The sequence below is a fragment of the Cygnus olor genome, chromosome 8, assembly GCF_009769625.2.
Source record: "Cygnus olor isolate bCygOlo1 chromosome 8, bCygOlo1.pri.v2, whole genome shotgun sequence".
Lineage (NCBI taxonomy): Eukaryota > Metazoa > Chordata > Aves > Anseriformes > Anatidae > Cygnus > Cygnus olor.
In genome coordinates this window covers 7,310,474-7,333,193 of record NC_049176.1, presented here as the reverse complement: position 1 = coordinate 7,333,193, position 22,720 = coordinate 7,310,474, and the positions used below count along the sequence as shown (strand labels likewise).

General features: G+C 45.1%; 1 protein-coding gene and 2 long non-coding RNA genes across 3 annotated transcripts; all 3 read right to left on the bottom strand.

The window, feature by feature from the left end:
- Positions 1–9: 9 nt before the first annotated feature.
- On the bottom strand, positions 10–14,137 carry LOC121073943. Its single transcript, XR_005822021.1, has 3 exons — positions 13,999–14,137; positions 926–968; positions 10–77 (listed from the first exon to the last, which is right to left on the bottom strand). It is a non-coding gene; the product is annotated as an uncharacterized LOC121073943 (long non-coding RNA).
- Positions 12,598–13,994, bottom strand: LOC121073942. Its single transcript, XR_005822020.1, has 3 exons — positions 13,957–13,994; positions 12,887–13,081; positions 12,598–12,631 (listed from the first exon to the last, which is right to left on the bottom strand). It is a non-coding gene; the product is annotated as an uncharacterized LOC121073942 (long non-coding RNA).
- Positions 14,138–16,421: 2,284 nt separating the features above from the next.
- Positions 16,422–22,185, bottom strand: CFHR1 (complement factor H related 1). Its single transcript, XM_040565734.1, has 6 exons — positions 22,049–22,185; positions 21,203–21,378; positions 19,987–20,163; positions 18,472–18,654; positions 17,769–17,833; positions 16,422–16,688 (listed from the first exon to the last, which is right to left on the bottom strand). Exons 2-6 carry the CDS (start codon positions 21,261–21,263, stop codon positions 16,422–16,424), a joined length of 753 nt encoding a protein of 250 aa, XP_040421668.1. The 5' UTR covers positions 21,264–21,378; positions 22,049–22,185.
- Between the last annotated feature and the right edge of the window lie 535 nt (positions 22,186–22,720).

Sequence of the window (22,720 nt, the reverse complement as noted above, 5' to 3'; positions counted from 1 at the left end):
CGTGTAAGATCTTCTCCTTGACTGTCTTAGTTTAATATTGTTCCTCTTCATTTCTGTCTCACTCAATCTACAGTTCCCTTGGGAAGAAAAAAAATAAGAGAAAAAATAGAAAAATACGAACAGCCACCACAACAGAAAGTAGTTCCGTAATTTGCCTGTAGACCTCATATTGTCAACTGAACCTCTGAAGCTGTTGGTACCAGCTGAGTGACTGAAACGTATTCTCCCCTGCTGCATCCGTCCCCTCCCGTATCAACGCACAGTGCCTGATGAAAGGCAAAAGCCCATTTCATACCTTCAGCAATGTCACAGTAATTGGGCCTTGGGGAAATTGTAGGAGGAGCAAGCACAGGTTTCCTGCTGCAGAAGCCTGTGAAGGCCTGCAATGGGCATTGACCCCCTGCCTCCACACACCAGAGCACAGCACAACCAGAGAGGAGCTGGGAAGGCCACAGGTGCAAAGGGGGCGCAGCTGTGGCTGCAAGAGGGAAGCAGGAGAGAAGCTTGCTGGGACAAAGCCCTGCCTACACAGGCAGGCTTGGGAGAGCCTGCAAGGAAATGGTCTCCTGCTCTTCAGCCCTGCCACAGTCAGGGAAATGGCACCTTCCAATTTCAGGGAAGCCACTTGCAGGGAACTTACCAGCCCTTCCGTCCTGCCTGGAAGCGGCCGGGCAGGCCCAGCACCAGTAACCCTGATGAGCCCCAGTGAGCCCGTTCCCCAGGAGCCTTTCCAGCTCACGTACGCCAGTCGGCGGCTTCCTGGGGGCACCTCCCCTCATGGCCTGCAGCTTTGCAGGGTGCTCTCACACCTTGGTGCTCCGCTATTACTTCCCCAGGTACACTTGCTATGGGCTTTCCTCTCAGCTTCTGCACTAAAACTGCAACAAGGCAGCGGCCAAGCAGTGACAGAGTGGAGGTGACTTACTTCCTGGCTTGCACCGTGGGTATTCTAACGTCCCGTCCATACACTGCACTCTGAATGGGAATGCTGGGTCCTGCACATATCCTATTTTACAATCAAATTCAATAAAATCTCCTGATGTCGAGTACAGCTTTCTTTCTCCAGTCCATCTCAGCTCAATATTGTTTCTGTCCATATCTTCTTCAGAGGCCGTACAAGCCGCTTGGAAAAGGCAAGAGAAGAATGTCATCAGTTCATGCAGACACATCATGTGTCCAACAAAGCAAAAGGGAAAAACGATGATGGCTGAGTCGCCACACACCGCTGTGGAGAGGCCTTTGCCCTCTGACAGTCTCACAGGGCAAGGGGAAGCACAGCCTGGGGTGGGGGCACTCAGCAGGCAGCAATGAACGTCCCTGAGTCTTTTTTGGGCTCTCTCCTTGCCCCCGTCCCAGCACTTCTCAAATTCATTTCCTCGTGGCCCTGGATTTCCTTGCACTCACACCAACCCACCCTCCCTCCTCACAGCCTGCGGACCGTAGCAGCGTCCCCAGCTCAGAAGCATGGCACACCGGTGGAGCTCCCCCCACAGAAGCGGCTCAGCCAAACTCCCCTCCTCCTGGATCTGTTGGTGACTGGGCGCAGGGAGGGACAGCAGGCAGCAGAGGCGGCTACACGAGCTGACCTCCAGAGGAAATTCCTTCTGCACAGGAGAAGCACCAGCTGCTGTTCTGCCCTGTCAGCGTCGCAGCCCCAGCACAAGTGCTGCTTCACAAGTGAAGCGCCCGCAGGGCCTGAGAAAAAGACAACGAGCAGCTCACACAGCTCTTGGCCACGCAGCACGAGCTTCCACCTACCCAAGCAAACTGGGGGATTTGTCCACTGCCCGTCAGTACAAGTGATTTGCTCAGGTCCTTTCAGACGTAGAAACTTGCACACTTGTATTTCAGAGTTGCACCTTGGGGTATTGTTTCAACGGAAAGGAAAGGATCTCCGTTTTCAATATCTGGAGGTGGGCCACATTGTCCACCTTCCCCTGGAAGAACATTACCCATTAGAAAGAAAGCTATCAGAGTTTATTTGCAACAGAGGCCTAGCCACAAATTCTTCAGAACACCACGTAGGCAGTACTTCGAGAGACTTGGACTCATGTGTTCCCCTACGCAAACTACAATTAATGGAATCATTTTTTTTTAACCCAGCCAATATTATTTATCTCCTACTGCCTTCCCAACATGACTTGATGTTTTTTCCCCCCTCCTTTTGTCTTGGCCATGAGTTTTCTATCCGTCAAACATTGAATACCAGGCATGTGAATTAGGAAGTTACTAGTGACATGAATCCTGGGCAACAGTGAGAACAACCATTTAAACAGCCACTACTACCTGCCATGCCACTGTCTAGAGGAATTCAACTAACCACGTAGCCACTGGATAACATACATAGCTCAAGTGAGATGAAAGGGTTATTTCTTTTGACATGCAGAAGACTACTGCAGGGTCCAAAAAAGTAAGACTCCAAGAAGAAGCATCCTAAAACAGATGGGTGAAAACGGGAGCACCTGCAGGACTCTTCCTGCTGTCCGTTTACCACAGACATTCAATGTAACTCAAAACAGGGTCATGGACTGCAGCAGGACAAGGGAGCTACCATTCAGGAGGAGTTAGTTAGGAAATCCAGAGCCCCCCTTCTAACCTTCCGCCCTGTCTAGGCAAAGGATGCCTCAGCCAGAGGCGCAGGAGATGAAGAACAAAAAGCTGTCATCCTTCCTTTCCACATGCATAGCACGTCCTCCCAAGGGGTTCTGCTTGTGCAGAGGTGGCTCAACAAGGCTTTCCCCACAGGACTGTGCAAGACCGTGGCAGTTACAGACCTTGATTTTTTGTTCAAACCTTCCAACTTATCCACTGTTCTCAGAGGTTATGGAAAAGGACTTTCCCTGCAGGGTGCCTATGTTATACACAAAGTCTTTACTGTCATCACCCTTGTCATTTCTGCTGGCACCAGAGCCACAGCACTCATTCTGCAGGGTTCATGCATCTCACATGGGTCACAGCTACCACAGTTCTCCATGGAGAAAACAATGAGGTGTGAACAGCAATGGCAGCAGAACAGCCTTTGGGGTAGTACATTCTGGCTCCCAGTTGCTGTTTTGTAATGGTACATGGTGCAAGAGAATGAGAAATGTCCACCGTTGCCAAGGTCAAACAGCAAAAAAATTACCCTTACCCAAACAATGAGGTGGTCCAGGCATCCAGACTTTTCCATGGCATGTTACCCATTCTGATCCTGATAAAGCTATCCAGGGTTGCAGTGTATTGCACTCTGGTCATTTTCCTCAATATCCCTGATTTAACGCCACTAACAATTTTGCCAAACTCAATGAGAGGTGGGTCTTCACAGCTGCTCCTGCAGAAGCTGTGCACAGGTTTCTGTTATTTGGCTGCACGTTTGTTGTTTATATCCTGATGTATTCCTACCACCAATTCTTCAAATGAATGACAAGTGGGTGTTCGCATGCTGTTCCAGCAGAAAATATATAAAAATCTCTTCATTTGGTAGATACTGCAGAGTAATGAGGTCTCCAAAGAATGGTGCTACACAGGAGTTGAATAATTGCAGGTAACCTACATCCCTGCATTTGGGATAGACTTACTAATAATCGCCTTGCTCTAAGAAATTGTGTGCTTCTATACTGTTTTCACAGTCTTCACATAAGAGGCACTTACTAAACTAAAAACACTTGAATTGAAAAGATGAATAAACTTCTGAGGTTCTCAGAGAACGGCTCTTGTTTTCCAGTGTTATCTAAACTAGAGTGTTGCACTTACAGCCATGATGCGTCTATTTTCTTTAATTCTTTGATTAAATCAGTTTGTCTCAAAGTACCAGAATTAGTTCCATCACTTTGAAATGAAAGAACTTGGGTCGTTCTTTCAAGGTATAAGGTCTGTGCATGGAAAGCACTTCTAAGATGTGCCTGTGTGGAGAGAGAAGAGTATTGATATGCTGAATAGTAAAATGGATCCAATTATAGAGTTTAAAACCAGTCATTTTAGTAAAGGTACATATTCAGTGAAGACCTTCTTCAGGCTGCATTCGTCACAGAACTTACTGAAATGACAAATACCCTGAGAATGTATAATAGTTTAAAATCAAATCAGAATTCTGCATTTTAATAGCATGTATTCAGAATAGCAGCATCTAATTGAAATACAAAGGAATTTATATGTATGTATGTTGAGGGGGTTATGTCTTGTAATAAGTCAGGTTCGTTATGTGAGCCATTAAGTTCAGGCACAAAGCAAAGAAGCGAACTCAGACAAAAAAAAAAAGCAAATATTCTCAAATACACTGTTCTAAATATAATTCTCATTCAGAACTTCTGAAACAGGTTCTATTAAAAGTGGCAAATAATTTATTTTTCACTTCCTTATTCTTGATTGTCACCGGTCACTACACATCAGTTAAAAGCATGGATTTCCATTTAATGACTTACCTTTATGTATAGCACAACACATCCACAGCAGAAACCCTGTGGTGAGGCTCAGCAGTGTCATTTCCAAGCTTTAGAAATTAAAGATGTCCTCTGCAGAAGACTTGCTGTTTTCTCTACTCCAAATTGCAAATACTTGTATTCAACTCCCACCTTTCCGAGGCTTGCCCTTGCAAACTCCTCCCCTAATTTTCTTGCGACACAGTAGTCATTCCGCACTGATATAAAGCAAGCAATTGTTGCAAAAATTCTTCAGTAATTTTTCGCAAAACCTTTCAGACTGAACTTGACACAGCACACTTATGAAACCCATCACAAAGACTCACGGCGTGTTTATAAAACACAATATAGCACACATCTCGTTTTTCCAGTGTCATAACATAAAATTTTTTTACGGGCAAAAATTACCGTATATGTGGAGCCAGGAATTTATCAACAGCCTTAATGAAACCTTAACAGCCTAACGAAAACACTAACGCTTACTACGTTAATACTAGTCTAATACTTGTATTACTAGCCCAACATGACCCTAAGCACTGTTGTTTATGGAGTCCTGGCAGTTTCGCAATACCATAGAATGGTTTGGGTTGGAAGCGACCTTAAAGATCATCCAGTTCCAACCCCCTGCCATGGGCAGGGACACCTCCCAGCAGACCAGGTTGCTCAAAGCCCCATCCCAGCTGCCCTTGTGAAAGGCCATATGAAGCAAAGAACCCCACAAACAGTATATGACAAAGCTTTTCAGATATCACTGTGGGCCATCTCTCTGTCTCACTTCCTCACCTTCTAATCCTCCTGTGCTTCAGAAAGATCGGGCTCTCCACTCAGGAGCCTTTGTTTAGTATAGCACCAAAAGGCCCTCCTCTGGTCCGCTTTAAACTGACACCATGGTCCCAGCCCAGGAGAACAGGCCACTCCTGTCTGTGCTCTATTATCTGCCACCATTCCTGCCAGCGAATAGATCATTAACTTCAGGCATCATTTGTAACTCGGTTCCTGGAAAACACTGAGTTATCTTCCTGAAACAGCAACTGTTGATCCAGCAGCCATTTCCAGTCAGCTCTAATATGCTTGCATAATTTTCATTAAAAGGCATGTAGGTAGGTTTATTTATACAAAGCAAGAAAAGCACAAGCGTTCTGCCTATGCAAGATCACGCTTTCTTATTTTTGCCTGAGAAAATACAGGCAGATTTTAAAGGATCTGATCTCCACACCCAAGTAGAAGACGACTATTCCTAGAAGAGGATGCGTTTGATCACTTTGGCTTTGACCCAGTACAGGAGGATGCTCAGCAGAACAGCCTGCTGCACTGATGCCACGGGCTGAAGACTACCTGAAAGTATGGCTCAGGTAAGGGAGAACATGGCTGTATTTACCCAGCTCTGAAAAGACGAAACCTGCTACAAGCTGGGTAGCAAGGCTGCAGTGGACAAATTTGCTCTTTTGCCAGCTGCCAACTTCACAATTTCTGTAAAACACTGGGGTGGGGAGACCAGAGGGTTGTAGAGATTCTGGTGACGATCCTTATCTGGACTCACATACAGATAAAACCAAGTGGTTAGGGTCTATGTGATTAGAAAGGTCTCTAGCAGCTTAGCTGCAGCCTATAGGGAAACAACAGGACGGAGGAGAAAGGAAGAGAACTCCATGTACAGGTGTCCAACACTGTGGAGGGGTCTGAGCCCACTACGTGTAGGGGCAGCCAGAATCCAGCACCTGACCATGGGTTGGAGTGGCTGTTCTCCTGGGGCCAAGGTGTCGCTTTAATGTTGGATCAGTGGAGCGGGGTCTTAGATCTGTATGTGCTGTAGAACAGAAAGTCACAGTAGAATTACTATCCTCCTGTTCTGTCCAACCCACGGAAATTACTATCCTTGTAATCATCCAAGGCCCATGAGAACTGACTGACTTTAAAATCCAGCAATTCTGTATCATGACTTCAGAAAGCAAACCACCAATCTATTCAACATCGCTCCGAACGTTACTCTCAGTAAATATTCCAGAGAAAGACTTGAATCCTTTTCCCTCCGTTTTCCATAGGTCTGCTCTTTAAAAAGAAGGGTCTTCTTAGATTTCCCAGATATTCACGTGCTTCATTCCGAGTTCCTCAAAGGAGGAGAAAGAACTTAACCGGAATACAGAAATTACAGTCTATAAATACATCTGAATGGCTTTTGCTGAAGTTGCAGAAATCCTTGCATAACACAAGGTGTTACGTAAGCAGAAGGTTAACAAATACAAGACCAATCTTGGAAAACATTTGCACATGCCAAACTCGGTGAAGAACATTATCATATCATCTGCCTGCTCCCAAACTAGCACTTTTGCCAGAAACAACAGAACTGAGATATTTGGGCTATTCTGACGCTATTAGAAGGCTCTGCTATGTGAGGAAAGGCACTAACAGAAACACAAAATAGTTATTCTTATCATGCCTTTCACAAACAAACCAACCCCCCCCCTTTCTTTGCGAATGTTTAAGATGACAAAGCTGGGAGGAGACCTTCCTTCTGTTTTTGGCTTTCTCTTGGAAGAGTACAGAGAAAGGGAGACAGACTCTTCTCAGACACACAGAGTGATAGGAGAACACGGTGCATTTTTGTGTTTATTTTACACAAATTGACGTGAGGCAAGCATTTTCTGTATTCCTGAATTTCATTGGATCTTCAGCCATGCAACATTCTCACGGCCAGAGCCCCAAGAGTACAAACGTGCAAGTTTCAAAGGAATCCTACAAAGTAGTTACAGGGCATCATTTGAATAGTTGAAATGTTCTCAAATAGCAAATAAAGCTGTTTGCTTCACTTTTTATTTAAGATTAATTATTAACTACTGAGTGGAACTCACATATTTCTATATTTTAAATGTTTCATCCCTTACACACATTCTCTTAAAATGCCTTCTCCTTTTCTTGTCCCTTGAGCCACGTCCTTTGGAGACTTCTTACCTAAGGAAGGAGACATGGGTGCTGTTGAGTTGTACAAAAGTAATGGGCTTCTCCTCTCTCACTGTTAAATTACAGTTTAAAGGGCACACATTATCTCTCAATTTAGGTATATTCTGGTGTCATAAATGCAATCATGTCAAAACACCAAGATCCTTACAACACAGGACAGTACTTGTTCAGCATGTTCTTGTACTGGTGTTTTGCTCAAGTTCTCCAGATTGTGATGCATTCTCAAATTTAGCATTAGAAGCCTCAACAGAACTACTACTTCCTAAATTTCCACCCATGGTGTGTTCAACATTGCATTGTCTGCTGATTTCCCAGTCATCGTGCCACATACCACTTCCCCCCAACTTTGGCTCAGATCAACTATGCCGCTGAACACTCATTTCTGAAAGTCGACTGCAGTCATCTTGAACTATGAAGCAGTATTAATGCACCTTTTAATACCAGATAAACAACATACCTTTCCTATGAACTTGCCTGAAGTTCACCACTTATTTTCCTCTTTCGACACATCTTGGATACACTAGCTGTCCTCTCTACACTGCACTTGAAATAAAGTTGTACCAGATTCTTCCTCCAAATAGGGTTCTGTTTTGCAGTAAAATCCAACATAATCCCCATGGTAAAAGTAAACCTGGTTTCTCATAAACCCTTCCAGCAACACGTTATTTTTTTCTCCATTTCATTTTTTGACAAAGTGCATGGCTCTAAAGAATAGAGACATAGTCAGTGTTAATAAATTGATTATTTTGAAATCATGTCATTGTGACTGGAATTGACACTGAGAATGCAGGTTATTATTCCCCATTCTCTTAACATATTATACGTGACATCACTGTATTTTTGGACACTGCAGACATGGCAGACTTATCTAATAAAGAGCCAACTCTTACTCTTGCATCTGTTAAAGCTGTCGTCTCTAATAAAAAAAAAAAAAAAAAAGAAAAAAAATGAAGTTAAGATCTTAATGTTCCAGCTGACAATACTCAATTTACAAATGCAAGCATCTCAATAGGAGAAATAAAAGCTTATGTATCTTCTCATGCCTACCTATACAAACTGGTGGTGAAGTCCACTGGCCTGCAGAACAGTAGATTCTCTCAGATCCTTTGCAAGAAATGATAGTCATAGCAACTATACTGAACTGAAGAACCACTCTCATACTGGGTCAGGGGTGGGAGAGTAAGAGCCCCATTTGCAATAGAAGGTGGGAGAGTCACATTTTTCCATAGGAGCTGGAATAACATCAAAAATCTTTGTGAAACATTCAACATAAGAAACTTACCAATCAGCAGCTTTAAACTGCCAACACTAGATAACTATCAACTCTCAGTGTACGCTCATTACTACTGCATTATGTCTCAAATCAGAATGCAACCTCCCGTCTAATTCTAACCACAAGAAACCCCTTGTGCGCATTTCATTGTTTACAGCTGTCTTCTACAGAGCTTTGAGTTCCCTGTGCTTGGAGAACAGCTCCTTCCTCCCTTCTACGGCCTTCCCATCCAAGGAAGTTGTATTGTTTTTGTTAGGCTCAGATATACTTATCAATGTACCGTATTGTTTAGGGATTATCTGTGTGTACCTGTATTGTCGGATACTAAACTTTTATTGTTATTGAGAATACATTCTAGGCCTCCACCGCTGGAGCAAATGTTTCTAAATAGTCTGACACTGATGAACTCAAAAGAACGAGCAAAAAATATTGCTTTACCTTTAACGACACATTTTGGGTATTTCAGTCTCCCATGGTTACACTGCGTCCTCCCAGGAGATGGAAGGGTAGTCTGGGGAAAATCATATCCCTCTTTACATTCAAACTCTATGAGGTCACCATGTAGGAACATCAATTCTTCCTGTCTCCATTTTAAACTCTATGTTGTTACTGTTTATAGCAGTTACATTAAGAATGCATGGATCTGGGAAATAAAAGCATAGTTCAATAAAAGCAATCAAGTTTGGTCAATGCTCTCAGATACATGATCTGATTTTTCTGGGTGGTCCTTTGGGGACCCAGGAGTTGGACTTGATGATCCTTGTGGGTCCCCTCCAACTCGGATATTCTGTGATTTTATGAAGTGATTTCTTAACTGCCTTTTGCAGGAATTGAGAAAGAGATATCTAAATCAGTAATTATAAAGTGTTTGGAATCTTGCAAGAAATAGAACTAAAAACACATTTAAAAAGAAAGCAAAAGTAAAGAAATAGGCTGAAGTAACGGAAAGAACATTCAAAAATAATAAGCTCAGAAAACACACTTCAGATACAATCGGGGTTTCTACAAATATTTGCAAACATACAGCAGCCTGGGTATACCACTGAAGAAGAACATAACTTGTTTACTGTAACTTGAAAAGTTTATGAAATATTTGTGGAATATTAATCCATCCAAACCAACCTGTCACACTTGGCAAGCCCTTCTGGGACAGTAGGAGCTAATACACAGGAAACAAGCTATTAACCTAAATAAGTGTTTTGACAATTCTTTGTTTGCCTTTTTTTTTTTTTTCCCCTGTGTTTTGTCACTGTATAAAGTATTTAGAAATCTTCCCCCTTTTTTCTTTTTGTTCCAGGATTTTGTGGTTTTCTTTAGGCTTTTTTCAGGCTCTTCAAGGTCAGTATCGTTTTGGTTGCTTTCTGACAGACTTCTTAGTGCCAGGATCAAATTGGGTAACCTAGCTTTCTGTCAGACAATTAACCTCTAACTTTTGAATCCACTGCTCCATTTTAATAAAGCCCGACAAAGGGGCAGTTGAAAAAATAAATTTCTGCAAGTCTCAAGAGAATCAGTGCTTGACAGAGGCCCTATTAATGATTTTCTGAAGGAAAGGCAAGGAGAAAACTACCTATCGCACATTCTAACGACAACACTGTAACAAAATATTGGCACGGATATTTCCCCAAACTACCTACGTACAGGCTATTTCCAAACTGTTTGGGTGGGGACTGAAAAGAAATCTCAGAAGACATGGATAGGATAATGCAGTTAACGGGATGCTTAGAACATACACAATATTCATAGCTGATGAGTTTTCATTATTTCACAGAATTTGTTAAATATGATCATTGAGATCCAAGAATGGATGACCTGGGCCTTTCAATCCTGAGTAAGTATGTTTATTCACTTAGAAATAAATAATTTAAACAGAATCAGTTATTTATTTGCATTTTCACTGTAGATTAAAAACTTAAAGTGAATACATTCAGCAAAGGATGCCGGGCAAGTGGATGTGTGGTGTAGGAATCACTTCATTACAGGAAGGAAGGAAGGATAAACAAAGAACTCTTGTAAGTCATCAGAAGTTAGTATTCCTGCCTACATTTGTAAATTCCTAGTGGGAGTCTCATATGTTGTTTCGAGCAGCATACATAAGAGCAACATGGAAAAAACTCAGGAAGTCCAGAATTAAGTGGTGGATACAAGGACACAACAAAACAAAGGCTGGAAGTTTAAAAATGAAAGTCCAAGTCACATTCCTTGCTACCCTAACCAAAAAACTATCTAGGCAATGACTGCAGTCATTTCTTCTAACATCTTTCGAAAGACAGGAAGAAAATCCACTGAATGGGGGACGTGGGAGATAAAGAAATTAGAAACCTTCCAAAATAATGGGGCTAGCTAAGTTCTAGAACTCTTCACTCAGAAAAACAGAGGAAACTAAGAACAGGCCAGAAGACACTTAGCAGCGGTGGGCTTAGGTGTAGTTGATAACGGTTCAGCCTCATGTTTCTGAAATCTGTTTAGCTCAAATGAAAGAGAAAAGGGAGTCATTAAAAGATTATCTAGAGGTCCTTTCCAGCTTTTCCTTTCTACATTACATGTCACTTTTTGTTTTTCCTTACAAACTTACCTAAGCAAGCCGGTTGTTCTGTCCAGTTTCCTTGTTTGCAGTAAACAGTGCTAGGTCCATCCAAAAAAATGGTAAAGCTGGCAACCATACTCTACTGAAGAACCATTTTTGTAGCTAAGCAATAGAGGGCTAAGAAGAACACCGTTTTTTAATCACTGGTGGAGAGGTACAGCTCTGCTGTATTTCTAATACAAGGAAGGGAGAGATGCAATTAGATCTTTAAAATAATATTAAACACTGTTGAAAGCATCAGCATAGCAACAGACTTTGGTCCAAAATTTTCATACCAAAAAGTGTATGTAAGTGAACTTCTTTTTAGAAGTTTCAGTTCAGATACTCTAGATTTAGCTTACTGATTTTCAGACTATTTCTGTTCCTTCTACACTCCTCAACCTATGTCCAGTCTTGACTCCTGCTGGTTTACAGTCAATATGGATTGGTTGCTTTTCTGTGCTGAAATTGTCTTTATTTGTTGCTTGAATGTTAAACCCCATATGGAGTTCAGAATAAACCTCAGTGAATTATTAAACAAAGGATCAAAATACTCTTGAATCTGCATGTTCAGAGATTATCAACAGAAGGGGTACAAATTACTGAAGGTAAACGCTAACACGTGAAATAAAATTACATATACAGGACAGACTTATAAGTGTAGTTTACAGTCACAGAGACACAATCATTCACTCAGCTACTGCTATATGAAGCAGTGCAATAGACTCAGCTACTCATATATGAAGCTATGCAATAGACTTTGGTCAAAAAAAACAATCAAAAAAAAAAGTGTATATAAATGTATGTATTTCTATCCCTCTACACTCCTCATCTGTGTCGACTCTGATACCTCCTCCCACAAATATACACAGAGGCTCAAGTCGTGCATAAGAATTGGGGTCTATGATCCACAGACTTCCCTGCGTTGTTTAAAGGAGACCACTCACCTTCACATCATGATGAGGCTGTAAGGACACTCATCTCTGCCATGACCCAGGCTAAATTCCCAGGCAAGCACATGGAGAAGAAGCTAGGAGCAGACAAGACCCCACACACACACTACTTGCTGATGAGCAATTAGCTGCCCGCTTTAATTCATGTCTCAGTATGCCACCAAAGCCAGCCTACTTCAGGATGCAAATGTTAATAAAATAACAGTGAGATCAATACAGAACAAAAGTAAGAAGGAAGTACAGTCATTTGAATGGATAAAATGCAAATACCTTTACAAAAAAGGGTTAAGTGTAAAAACAATCATACAACAATTCAAAGGAAAAAAAAGGCAAATTCCAACACAGAACATTGGCTAAGCTGCAAACAAAGCACAATGAAACAGCAAACTCCAGGGAAAACTGTGCTCAAATCACTGGGTTGGTCAAAGGATCTTTCATTTCTCCAGCTGGGCTCCTCATGTCCTTTCCATTTATCCAAAATACGCTGCAGTGTAAAGAAAAAAAGTGGAAAAGGAAAGAACACACGGCTGGCACATAGACATGTTTCTTGAGAGCAGCAGACAGCAAAGTTGCCCTAATATTCCCATTGCTTCAATTTCATTCCCCCAAACCCCTTGGAACAGGAGCAGCCCCACGACAGACACAAACTGGTAGAGGGTTAAGTGAAGGCCCCCAAAGCTGACCTCCCTTCTTGTCCACAATTCTACAAAGCACTGTGCCCTCCACACAGAGCACTTACATTCACATCGGGGGTAGTTAATCACTCCGTCCTTGCACTGTGCCTCAAAATCCTCTGGGTTTGAGACTTCCCGGTAGGAAAAATAGCATGTAAATGAAATAGTCTCCTTAGAGCGATATGTGTTAGATCTTCTCCTTGACTGTCTTAGTTTAATATTGTTCCTCTTCATTTCTGTCTCACTCAATCTACAGTTCCCTTGGGAAGAAAAAAAAATAAGAGAAAAAATAGAAAAAGATACGAACAGCCACCACCACAACAGAAAGTAGTTCCGTAATTTGCCTGTAGACCTCATATTGTCAACTGACCTCTGAAGCTGTTGGTACCAGCTGAGTGACTGAAACTACTATTCCTCCTGTGCTGCATCCCTGCTGCATCTGTCCCCTCCCGTATCAACGCACAGTGCCGATGATGAAAGGCAAAAGCCCATTTCATACCCTTCAGCAATGTCACAGTAATCGGGGCTTGGGGAAATTGTAGGAGGAGGCCAAGCACAGGTTTCGTGCTGCAGAAGCCTGTGAAGGCCTGCAATGGGCATTGACCCCCTGCCTCCACACACACCAGAGCACAGCACAACCAGAGAGGAGCTGGGAAGGCCACAGGTGCAAAGGGGGCGCAGCTGTGGCTGCAAGAGGGAAGCAGGAGAGAAGCTTGCTGGGACAAAGCCCTGCCTACACAGGCAGGCTTGGGAGAGCCTGCAAGGAAATGGTCTCCTGCTCTTCAGCCCTGCCACAGTCAGGGAAATGGCACCTTCAATTTCAGGGAAGCCACTTGCAGGGAACTTACCAGCCCTTCCGTCCTGCCTGGAAGCGGCCGGGCAGGCCCAGCACCAGTAACCCTGATGAGCCCCAGTGAGCCCGTTCCCCAGGAGCCTTTCCAGCTCACGTACGCCAGTCCGGCGGCTTCCTGGGGGCACCTCCCCTCATGGCCTGCAGCTTTGCAGGGTGCTCTCACACCTTGGTGCTCCGCTATTACTTCCCCAGGTACACTTGCTATGGGCTTTCCTCTCAGCTTCTGCACTAAAACTGCAACAAGGCAGCGGCCAAGCAGTGACAGAGTGGAGGGTGACTTACTTCCTGGCTTGCACCGTGGGTATTCAAATGTCCTGTTCATACCTGCACTCTGAATGGGGAAGATGCTGGGTCCTGCACATATCCTATTTTACAATCAAATTCAATAAAATCTCCTGATGTCGAGTACAGCTTTCTTTCTCCTCTCCATCTCAGCTCAATATTGTTTCTGTCCATATCTTCTTCGGAGGCCATACAAGCCGCTTGGAAAAGGCAAGAGAAGGATGTGATCAGTTCCTACAGATGCACAACTATACATTTCAAACCACACACCCCACACCCTCCCAAGGCTACAGATGTTCTTCACATCACAAACCTCTTCCAGCAATGTGCTCTCACCCTCTGAGTTTTCAACAGGAAAGACATTCTCAACAAAAGAAAAGGGAAAAAACATGACGGCTGAGATGCTGGCTGCACACCGCTGTTGGAGAGGCCTTTGCCCTCTGACAGTCTCACAGGGCAAGGGGGAAGCACAGCCTGGGGTTGGGGCACTCAGCAGGCAGCAATGAACGTCCCTGAGTCTTTTTTGGGCCTCTCTCCTTGCCCCCAGTCCCAGCACTTCTCAAATTCATTTCCTCGTGGCCCTGGATTTCCTTGCACTCACACCAACCCACCCTCCCTCCTCACGCCTGCGGACCGTAGCAGCGTCCCCAGCTCAGCAAGCACGGCACACCGGTGGAGCTCCCCCCACAGAAGCGGCTCAGCCAAACTCCCCTCCTCCTGGATCTGTTGGTGACTGGGCGCAGGGAGGGACAGCAGGCAGCAGAGGCGGCTACACGAGCTGACCTCCAGAGGAAATTCCTTCTGCACAGGAGAAGCACCAGCTGCTGTTCTGCCCTGTCAGCGTCGCAGCCCAGCACAAGTGCTGCTTCACAAGTGAAGCGCCCGCAGGGCCTGAGAAAAAGACAACGAGCAGCTCACACAGCTCTTGGCACGCAGCACGAGCTTCCACCTACCCAAGCAAACTGGGGGATTTGTCCACTGCCCGTCAGTACAAGTGATTTGCTCAGGTCCTTTCAGGACGTAGAAACTTGCACATGTGTATTTCACAGTTTGACCTTGGTCATATTCTGGCAATGGGAAGAAAGGATGTCTCCGTTTTCAATATCTGGAGGTGGGCCACATTTTCTACCCTTCCCTGGAGGAAAATTAACCATTAGGAAGAAAACCATCTGAGTTCAGTTGCAACAGAGCCCTGGCCACAAATTCTTCAGAACACCACGTAGGCAGTACTTCGAGAGACTTGGAGGAAAGCAGAGAGAAAACTGTCACCTTGACAAGAAAAGCTGCATTTGTTCATGTGCTGAAACCTAGCACATGCCTCATGAAATCAAATGAGATTATTCAATGTGCTCGTGAAATCCTGGGCACCAACATGGTACCAGGTGTTAGCTCACCCATCAGCTACGACCCGCAGGTAACGTAACAGTGGAGTCAATTACACGGCATTCACGAAGGCAATGCACCACTTGCATTTTCTGGATGTCAGCTGGCAGGAGAGCTGTGAGCTCTGTTCTCCAGCGCAGCCAGCACAATTTCTCACTCTCTTCACATTAGGCATTCTCAGAAAGCAGATTTGCAGAAGTGAAAGGTGGAGTCTCAAAATCAGACCTGGCCAGCAGTTTGCTCTCAGCCTCAGGGTGCTTTTCCAGATGTGGCACTCCTTGAGTGAAGCCATCCAGGTTACTCATCTAGTAGACTTCCATTAAACACATCCTGCCACCACAAATGGAGAGATACCCAGGGAAAATCCCTTTTTCCTGAGTCTGACAGATACTGTTGCACTTGCTCACAGTCCTGAGACCTAAATGCCACTGAGCTAGCTTGAGGGCAATCTTCACTGATAGCCTACTGCATGGAGAGAGAGAGAACTGACCTTTGCACTGGGGCAGCTCTGTCCAGGTCCCATTCTGACATGTTACGGTGGAAGCCCCCGTCATCTGAAAATCTTGCCAGCACTGATAGTGAGCTGTCTCCCCAGGCAAATACCTTGGCTTTTTAACACCTTGAACTTTTCCACCAGCAATTTCTGGAGGAGGTTCACACGTCCCATCTGAAAAGAGACATTTCTGCACTCGATTTGTAGGCACTCACATGTTCCCCTACACAAACTACAGTTATGAGAATCATCTTGTTACTGACCAGATGATGTTCTTAAGCGCAAGAGACAATATTGCCTTACCAACATGACTTGACTTTTTCCCCCTTTTTTCCTTGGCCATGAGTGTTTCTAAACACTGTGAACCCCAGGAATGTGAAATTAACAGACAATGGCAGCAGAACACCTTCCACATTCTCAGGAGATGACAGTGACCAGTCAGAGCTTCTAGAAAAGGCAACATTTCTGTAGCTACACCATATGCCACAAAAAGCCTCCTTGCAAGGCCATGGCCTCTGCTGAGAACCCGAGTGCTTCTGAAAATCACAGATGTAGCAGCCCAAGCTGGCTCTCTGCTGAACTGTAGAGCTCAAAGAGGTATCAGTTTGCACTGCTGGGTTGTTATCCACGTTCTACAGAGCACTGTGCCTCCACACAGAGCACTTACATTCACATCTGGGATAGTAATCACTCCATCCTGGCACTGTGCATTAAACTCCTCTGGGTTCGAAACTTCCGGTAGGAAATCTTGCACGTAAACAATATACTTCCTCAGAGCGATATGGTAAGATCTTCTCCTTGACTGTCTGAGTTTAAATTTGTTCCTCTCCATAGCCATCTCAAGCACTGTACAGTCCTCTGGGGAAGATAAAAAAATCAATAAATAAAAAGGAAAATATTGCATCAGTTCTGGGCCCCAGTTCAAGAAGGACAGGGAACTGCTTGAGAGAGTCCAGCGCACAGCCACGAGGATGATTAAGGGAGTGGAGCATCTTCCTTACAAGGAAAAGACTGAGGGAGCTGGGTCTCTTTAGCTTGGAGAAGAGGAGACTGAGGGGTGTCTTATTAATGTCTATAACTATATAAAGGGCGAGCGGTCAGGAGGATGGAGCCAGACTCTTCTCAGTGACACCCAATGACAGAACAAAGGGGCAATGGGTGCAAGCCGGAACATAGGAGCTTCCGCTTAAATATGAGACAAAACTTGTTTTTACAGTGAGGCTGACAGAACACTGGAACAGGCTTGCCAGGGGGGTTGTGGAGTCTACATCTCTGGAGACTTCAAAACCTGCCTGGATGCATTCCTGTGTGACCCTATTTAGGTGTACCTGCTCCAAGGGGATTGGGCTACATAATCATTCAAGGACCCTTTCAATCCCTAATGCTGGGACAAAGCCCTGCCTACACAGGCAGGCTTGGGAGAGCCTGCAAGGAAATGGTCTCCTGCTCTTCAGCCCTGCCACAGTCAGGGAAATGGCACCTTCCAATTTCAGGGAAGCCACTTGCAGGGAACTTACCAGCCCTTCCGTCCTGCCTGGAGCGGCCGGGCAGGCCCAGCACCAGTAACCCTGATGAGCCCAGTGAGCCCGTTCCCCAGGAGCCTTTCAGCTCACGTACGCCAGTCGGCGGCTTCCTGGGGGCACCTCCCCTCATGGCCTGCAGCTTTGCAGGGTGCTCTCACACCTTGGTGCTCCGCTATTACTTCCCAGGTACACTTGCTATGGGCTTTCCTCTCAGCTTCTGCACTAAAACTGCAACAAGGCAGCGGCCAAGCAGTGACAGAGTGGAGGTGACTTAACTTCCCTGGCTTGCACCGTGGGTATTCTAACGTCCCGTCCATACACTGCACTCTGAATGGGGAAGATGCTGGGTCCTGAACACTATCCTATTTACAATCAAATTCAACAAAATCCGCCCGATTTTAAATACAGCTCACTTTCTCCAGTCCATCTCGCTCAATGTTGTTTCTGTCCATATCTTCTTCAGATGTCGTACAAGCCGCTTGGAAAAGGCGAGAGAAGAATGTCATCAGTTCATGCAGACACATCATGTGTTCAACAAAGCAAAAGGGAAAAACGATGATGGCTGAGTCGCCACACACCGCTGTGGAGAGGCCTTTGCCCTCTGACAATCTCACAGGGCAAGGGGGGAAGCACAGCCTGGGGTTGGGGCACTCAGCAGGCAGCAATGAATGTTCCTGAGTCTTTTTTGGGCTCTCTCCTTGCCCCCGTCCCAGCACTTCTCAAATTCATTTCCTCGTGGCCCTGGATTTCCTTGCACTCACACCAACCCACCCTCCCTCCTCACAGCCTGCGGACCGTAGCAGCGTCCCCAGCTCAGAAGCACGGCACACCGGTGGAGCTCCCCCCACAGAAGCGGCTCAGCCAAACTCCCCTCCTCCTGGAATCTGTTGGTGACTGGGCGCAGGGAGGGACAGCAGGCAGCAGAGGCGGCTACACGAGCTGACCTCCAGAGGAAATTCCTTCTGCACAGGAGAAGCACCAGCTGCTGTTCTGCCCTGTCAGCGTCGCAGCCCCAGCACAAGTGCTGCTTCACAAGTGAAGCGCCCGCAGGGCCTGAGAAAAAGACAACGAGCAGCTCACACCACTCTTGGCCACGCAGCACGAGCTTCCACCTACCCAAGCAAACTGGGGGATTTGTCCACTGCCCGTCAGTACAAGTGATTTGCTCAGGTCCTTTCAGGACGTAGAAACTTGCACATTTGTATTTCAGAGTTGCACCTTGGGGGTATTGTTTCAACTGGAAGGAAAGGATGTCTCCATTTTCAATATCTGGAGGTGGGCCACATTTTCCACCTTCCCCTGGAAGAACATTAAACATTAGAAAGAAAGCTGTCAGAGTTTATTTGCAACAGAGGCCTAGCCACAAATTCTTCAGAAGACCATGTAGACAGTACTTCGAGAGACTTGGAGGAAAGCAGAGAGAAAACTGTCACCTTGACACGAAATGCGTGGCAAATGGACAAGAGCAAGTTTCTCATTCCTCTGCTGCCAGGACTCAAAACTACCAGTTAATTCATTTGTCCTTGCTGGAGTGTTTGCATCTTTCTGCAGGACTTGTACTGGTCCTACATAACGGCGTAGTGTGTTTGGCACAGCTCTTTCTGCAGAAGAGCCTGACTCCCACCTGCTCCCTGTGCTGTCTGAACAGGGACAAGAGTGGATCAGTTTGCAAACCAGAAAAATGACACTGGGCTGCACCATTTCAGTTCCTAGTGGGATAGCTTTTTGTCTCTGTGGACCACTTACAGCCACTGGGGAGTCTACACAAGCCACCATGAATGCATTATGCCTGATTTCTTACTTTTGAAAGTCGGGCCCTGCAGCTTCTTGGATTTTTATACCTGTTGAAGCACCACCCTGCTGTGAAGCCGGGTCTTCTAATGGGCGTTGCTTTGAGAAGATCCTGCGCTGGGTCACTGGCATCAGTAATGCTGCTCTTTGCACTTGGCATTATGCTCAGCAACAATATGGACCCCGGTCTTAATTCATCTGAAATTTCTGCACCCCGTTCAGCTGCCAGCTCGGCAGTGTCCGAGTCAAATGACACTGCATTTGTTCATGTGCTGAAACCTAGCACATGCCTCATGAAATCAAATGAGATTTTTCAATGTGCTCGTGAAATCCTGGGCACCAACATGGTACCAGGTGTTAGCTCACCCATCAGCTACGACCCGCAGGTAACGTAACAGTGGAGTCAATTACACGGCATTCACGAAGGCAATGCACCACTTGCATTTTCTGGATGTCAGCTGGCAGGAGAGCTGTGAGCTCTGTTCTCCAGCGCAGCCAGCACAATTTCTCACTCTCTTCACATTAGGCATTCTCAGAAAGCAGATTTGCAGAAGTGAAAGGTTGGAGTCTCAAAATCAGACCTGGCCTGCAGTTGCTCTCAGCCTCAGGGTGCTTTTCCAGATGTGGCACTCCTTGAGTGAAGCCATCTGGTAGACTTCCACTAAACACATCCTGCCACCACAAATGGAGAGATACCAGGGAAAATCCCTTTTTCCTGAGTCTGACAGATACTGTTGCACTTGCTCACAGTCCTGAGACTGAAATTTGGAGACCTAAATGCCACTGAGCTAGTTGAGGGCAATCTTCACTGACAGTCTACTGCATGGAGAGAGAAAGCACCTTTGCACTGGGGCAGCTCTGTCCAGGTCCCATTCTGACATGTTACGGTGGAAGCCCCCGTCATCTGAAAATCTTGCCAGCACTGATAGTGAGCTGTCTCCCCAGGCAAATACCTTGGCTTTTTAACACCTTGAACTTTTCCACCAGCAATTTCTGGAGGAGGTTCACACGTCCCATCTGAAAAGAGATTTCTGCACTCGATTTGTAGGCACTCACATGTTCCCCTACACAAACTACAGTTATGAGAATCATCTTGTTACTGACCAGATGATGTTCTTAAGCGCAAGAGACAATATTGCCTTACCAACATGACTTGATTATTTTCCCCCCCTTTTTTCCTTGACCATGAGTGTTTCTAAACACTGTGAACCCCAGGAATGTGAATTAACATGACAATGGCAGCAGAACACCTTCCACATTCTCAGGAGATGACAGGGACAGTCAGAGCTTCTAGAAAAAGCCAACATTTCTGTAGCTACACCGTATGCCACAAAAAGCCTCCTTGCAAGGCCATGGCCCTCTGCTGAGAACCCGAGCGCTTCTGAAAATCACAGATGTAGCAGCCAAGCTGGCTCTCTGCTGAACTGTAGAGCTCCAAAGAAGTTATCAGCCTGTAGTGCTCATGGACAGGTAAGTAAAGTTGACTCCATGGAGGCGTATGAACGCCAAATTGCACTTGTTCAGTCTCCAGCCACAGATTTGGGCAGGGAATAGGAGGACAGCACAGCTCCTCTTCAGAGGAACATTCTTGTATTGCAGACCCTAGCCGACCTGCATGTTTTAGTTCCTGAGGCTCTGCTGGGATCTCTGTCATAGTGGAGCCTCAGAGAAGAACACCTGTTTCTCTCTCTAGTACTTCTGCCATTCTGATACTCTCTGACAGGGCTGAACACAACAGAGGAGCCCTTACACATCTTTCTACTGAAGGTCAGTAAAATGGTGTAGTCTGGAAATTACTTGTATCACAGAGAAGAATAAACACGCAGCATATTCTAGGCCTTTTTTCTTCAAGATGTTTTTGCTGTTGATGAAAATACCCATAGTATTTCTAGAAGCATTAAGCTAAATTAAAGTTCTGTGCAAGAAAGCAGTAGTAGGTACAAAGCTGCAGTACACAAAGAAAACAAAACTAAAAAAGGTAAAGTCTTTCTAGTATTTAGGTAATCCAAACAGTCCCCACGAAGCTAACAGCCATAATGAAAGCACAAATTCCTACCTCTGCAACTTGGCACTTTTGTCCAGTGTCCATCTGAACAAATGACATAATTTACACCCATAATTTGAGAATTGCTTCACATTCATAATGCACTTTGGCACCAGGCAGATACCTCTGCTGTTGAGTGCTGGTAATATGAGCATTGAGAACTTCAGGTGGGGCTCCACAGCTGACGTCTGAAAAGAGAGGTGCGTTTAAGAATAGTAGGACAGTCATATGGCTATCACAGAATAGCGCATTCACAAGCATCATTGTTCCTGATGAGGACAGATGGTTTGTGTAAGGTAGGTCGTTTTCTACATGTAGGAAAGGAAGTTACTATGGTTTTCATTCTGCAACGCTTCACCAGGCAATTATTTTTTTTGCCTAAAGTGACTTAAAAAGAGGAAAGGAGTTGCAGAGACCAGCCGAATGTGCAGACTGATGCCATACAGCATTGTGTGCCAAAGCGCTGGAGAATGAAGTGGTTTATTTACTATCTGAAGGTAACTTTCATAGACTGAAATTTCTAGTGATACGGAATTAAGATATGTAAGGCTACCAGCTATGTCACTCCTTGCAGCCAACACCCTTTTCTCCATAACCGTCTGACTGCTTGATCTAAGCAGTGAGCGAAGCTGTGGCTACCGGCTTCAGACCGGAAGGGGAAAAGATTTCTTTGCTGATCAGTCCTGCTTGGTGCTTCTCAGGGACCAGAAAAATAGGTGTTGTAGCAGTCTATTAAAAGCAACTCAATGATCAGCTCTACTGGTCTGACTCACTTGCATGTATGGGTTGGCGTTATATTAATTAGTGCTCCTGAAAGACTAAGAAGGGTCATAGACTACTTAGAAGTACAACCTATACCTTCACAAAATGGTGGTGTTGACCAATTTCCCCTTCTGCAAAAAATTTCAGGGGGACCAGTGACCTGAAATCCTTCATGACACTGGTAGCGAATTGTTTCACCAGGCTCATACTTCTCCTTGCTCCTGCATTCATATGCAGCATTGGCAACTGCTGGAATCCTTCCACATGATATTTCTGAAAAGATATGCAAACTTGAAACTTTTGGTAATGTGCTACACATAGAATGAGTGGATTGTTCCCACCAAAAAGATGCCTTTTGTATCATCAGCAAATACCACTGTCTAGGGGAATTCAACTACGCAGCCACTGGATAACATACATAGGTCAAGTGAGATGAAAGGGTTATTTCTTTTGACATGCAGAAGACTACTGCAGGGTCCAAAAAAGTAAGACTCCAAGAAGAAGCATCCTAAAACAGATGGGTGAAAACGGGAGCACCTGCAGGACTCTTCCTGCTGTCCGTTTACCACAGACATTCAATGTAACTCAAAACAGGGTCATGGACTGCAGCAGGACAAGGGAGCTACCATTCAGGAGGAGTTAGTTAGGAAATCCAGAGCCCCCCTTCTAACCTTCCGCCCTGTCTAGGCAAAGGATGCCTCAGCCAGAGGCGCAGGAGATGAAGAACAAAAAGCTGTCATCCTTCCTTTCCACATGCATAGCACGTCC

Excerpts from the sequence above, each read along its gene's own strand:
- CFHR1 (XM_040565734.1), bottom strand. The coding sequence starts at position 21,263 with ATGGGTGTAAATTATGTCATTTGTTCAGATGGACACTGGACAAAAGTG. Across the intron at positions 20,164-21,202 it reads AAAAGTGCCAAGTTGCAGAG|ATGGGACGTGTGAACCTCCT; the intron begins GTAGGAATTTGT and ends ATCTCTTTTCAG. Across the intron at positions 17,834-18,471 it reads AAATCCCCCAGTTTGCTTGG|CGGCTTGTACGACATCTGAA; the intron begins GTAGGTGGAAGC and ends GCCTTTTCCAAG.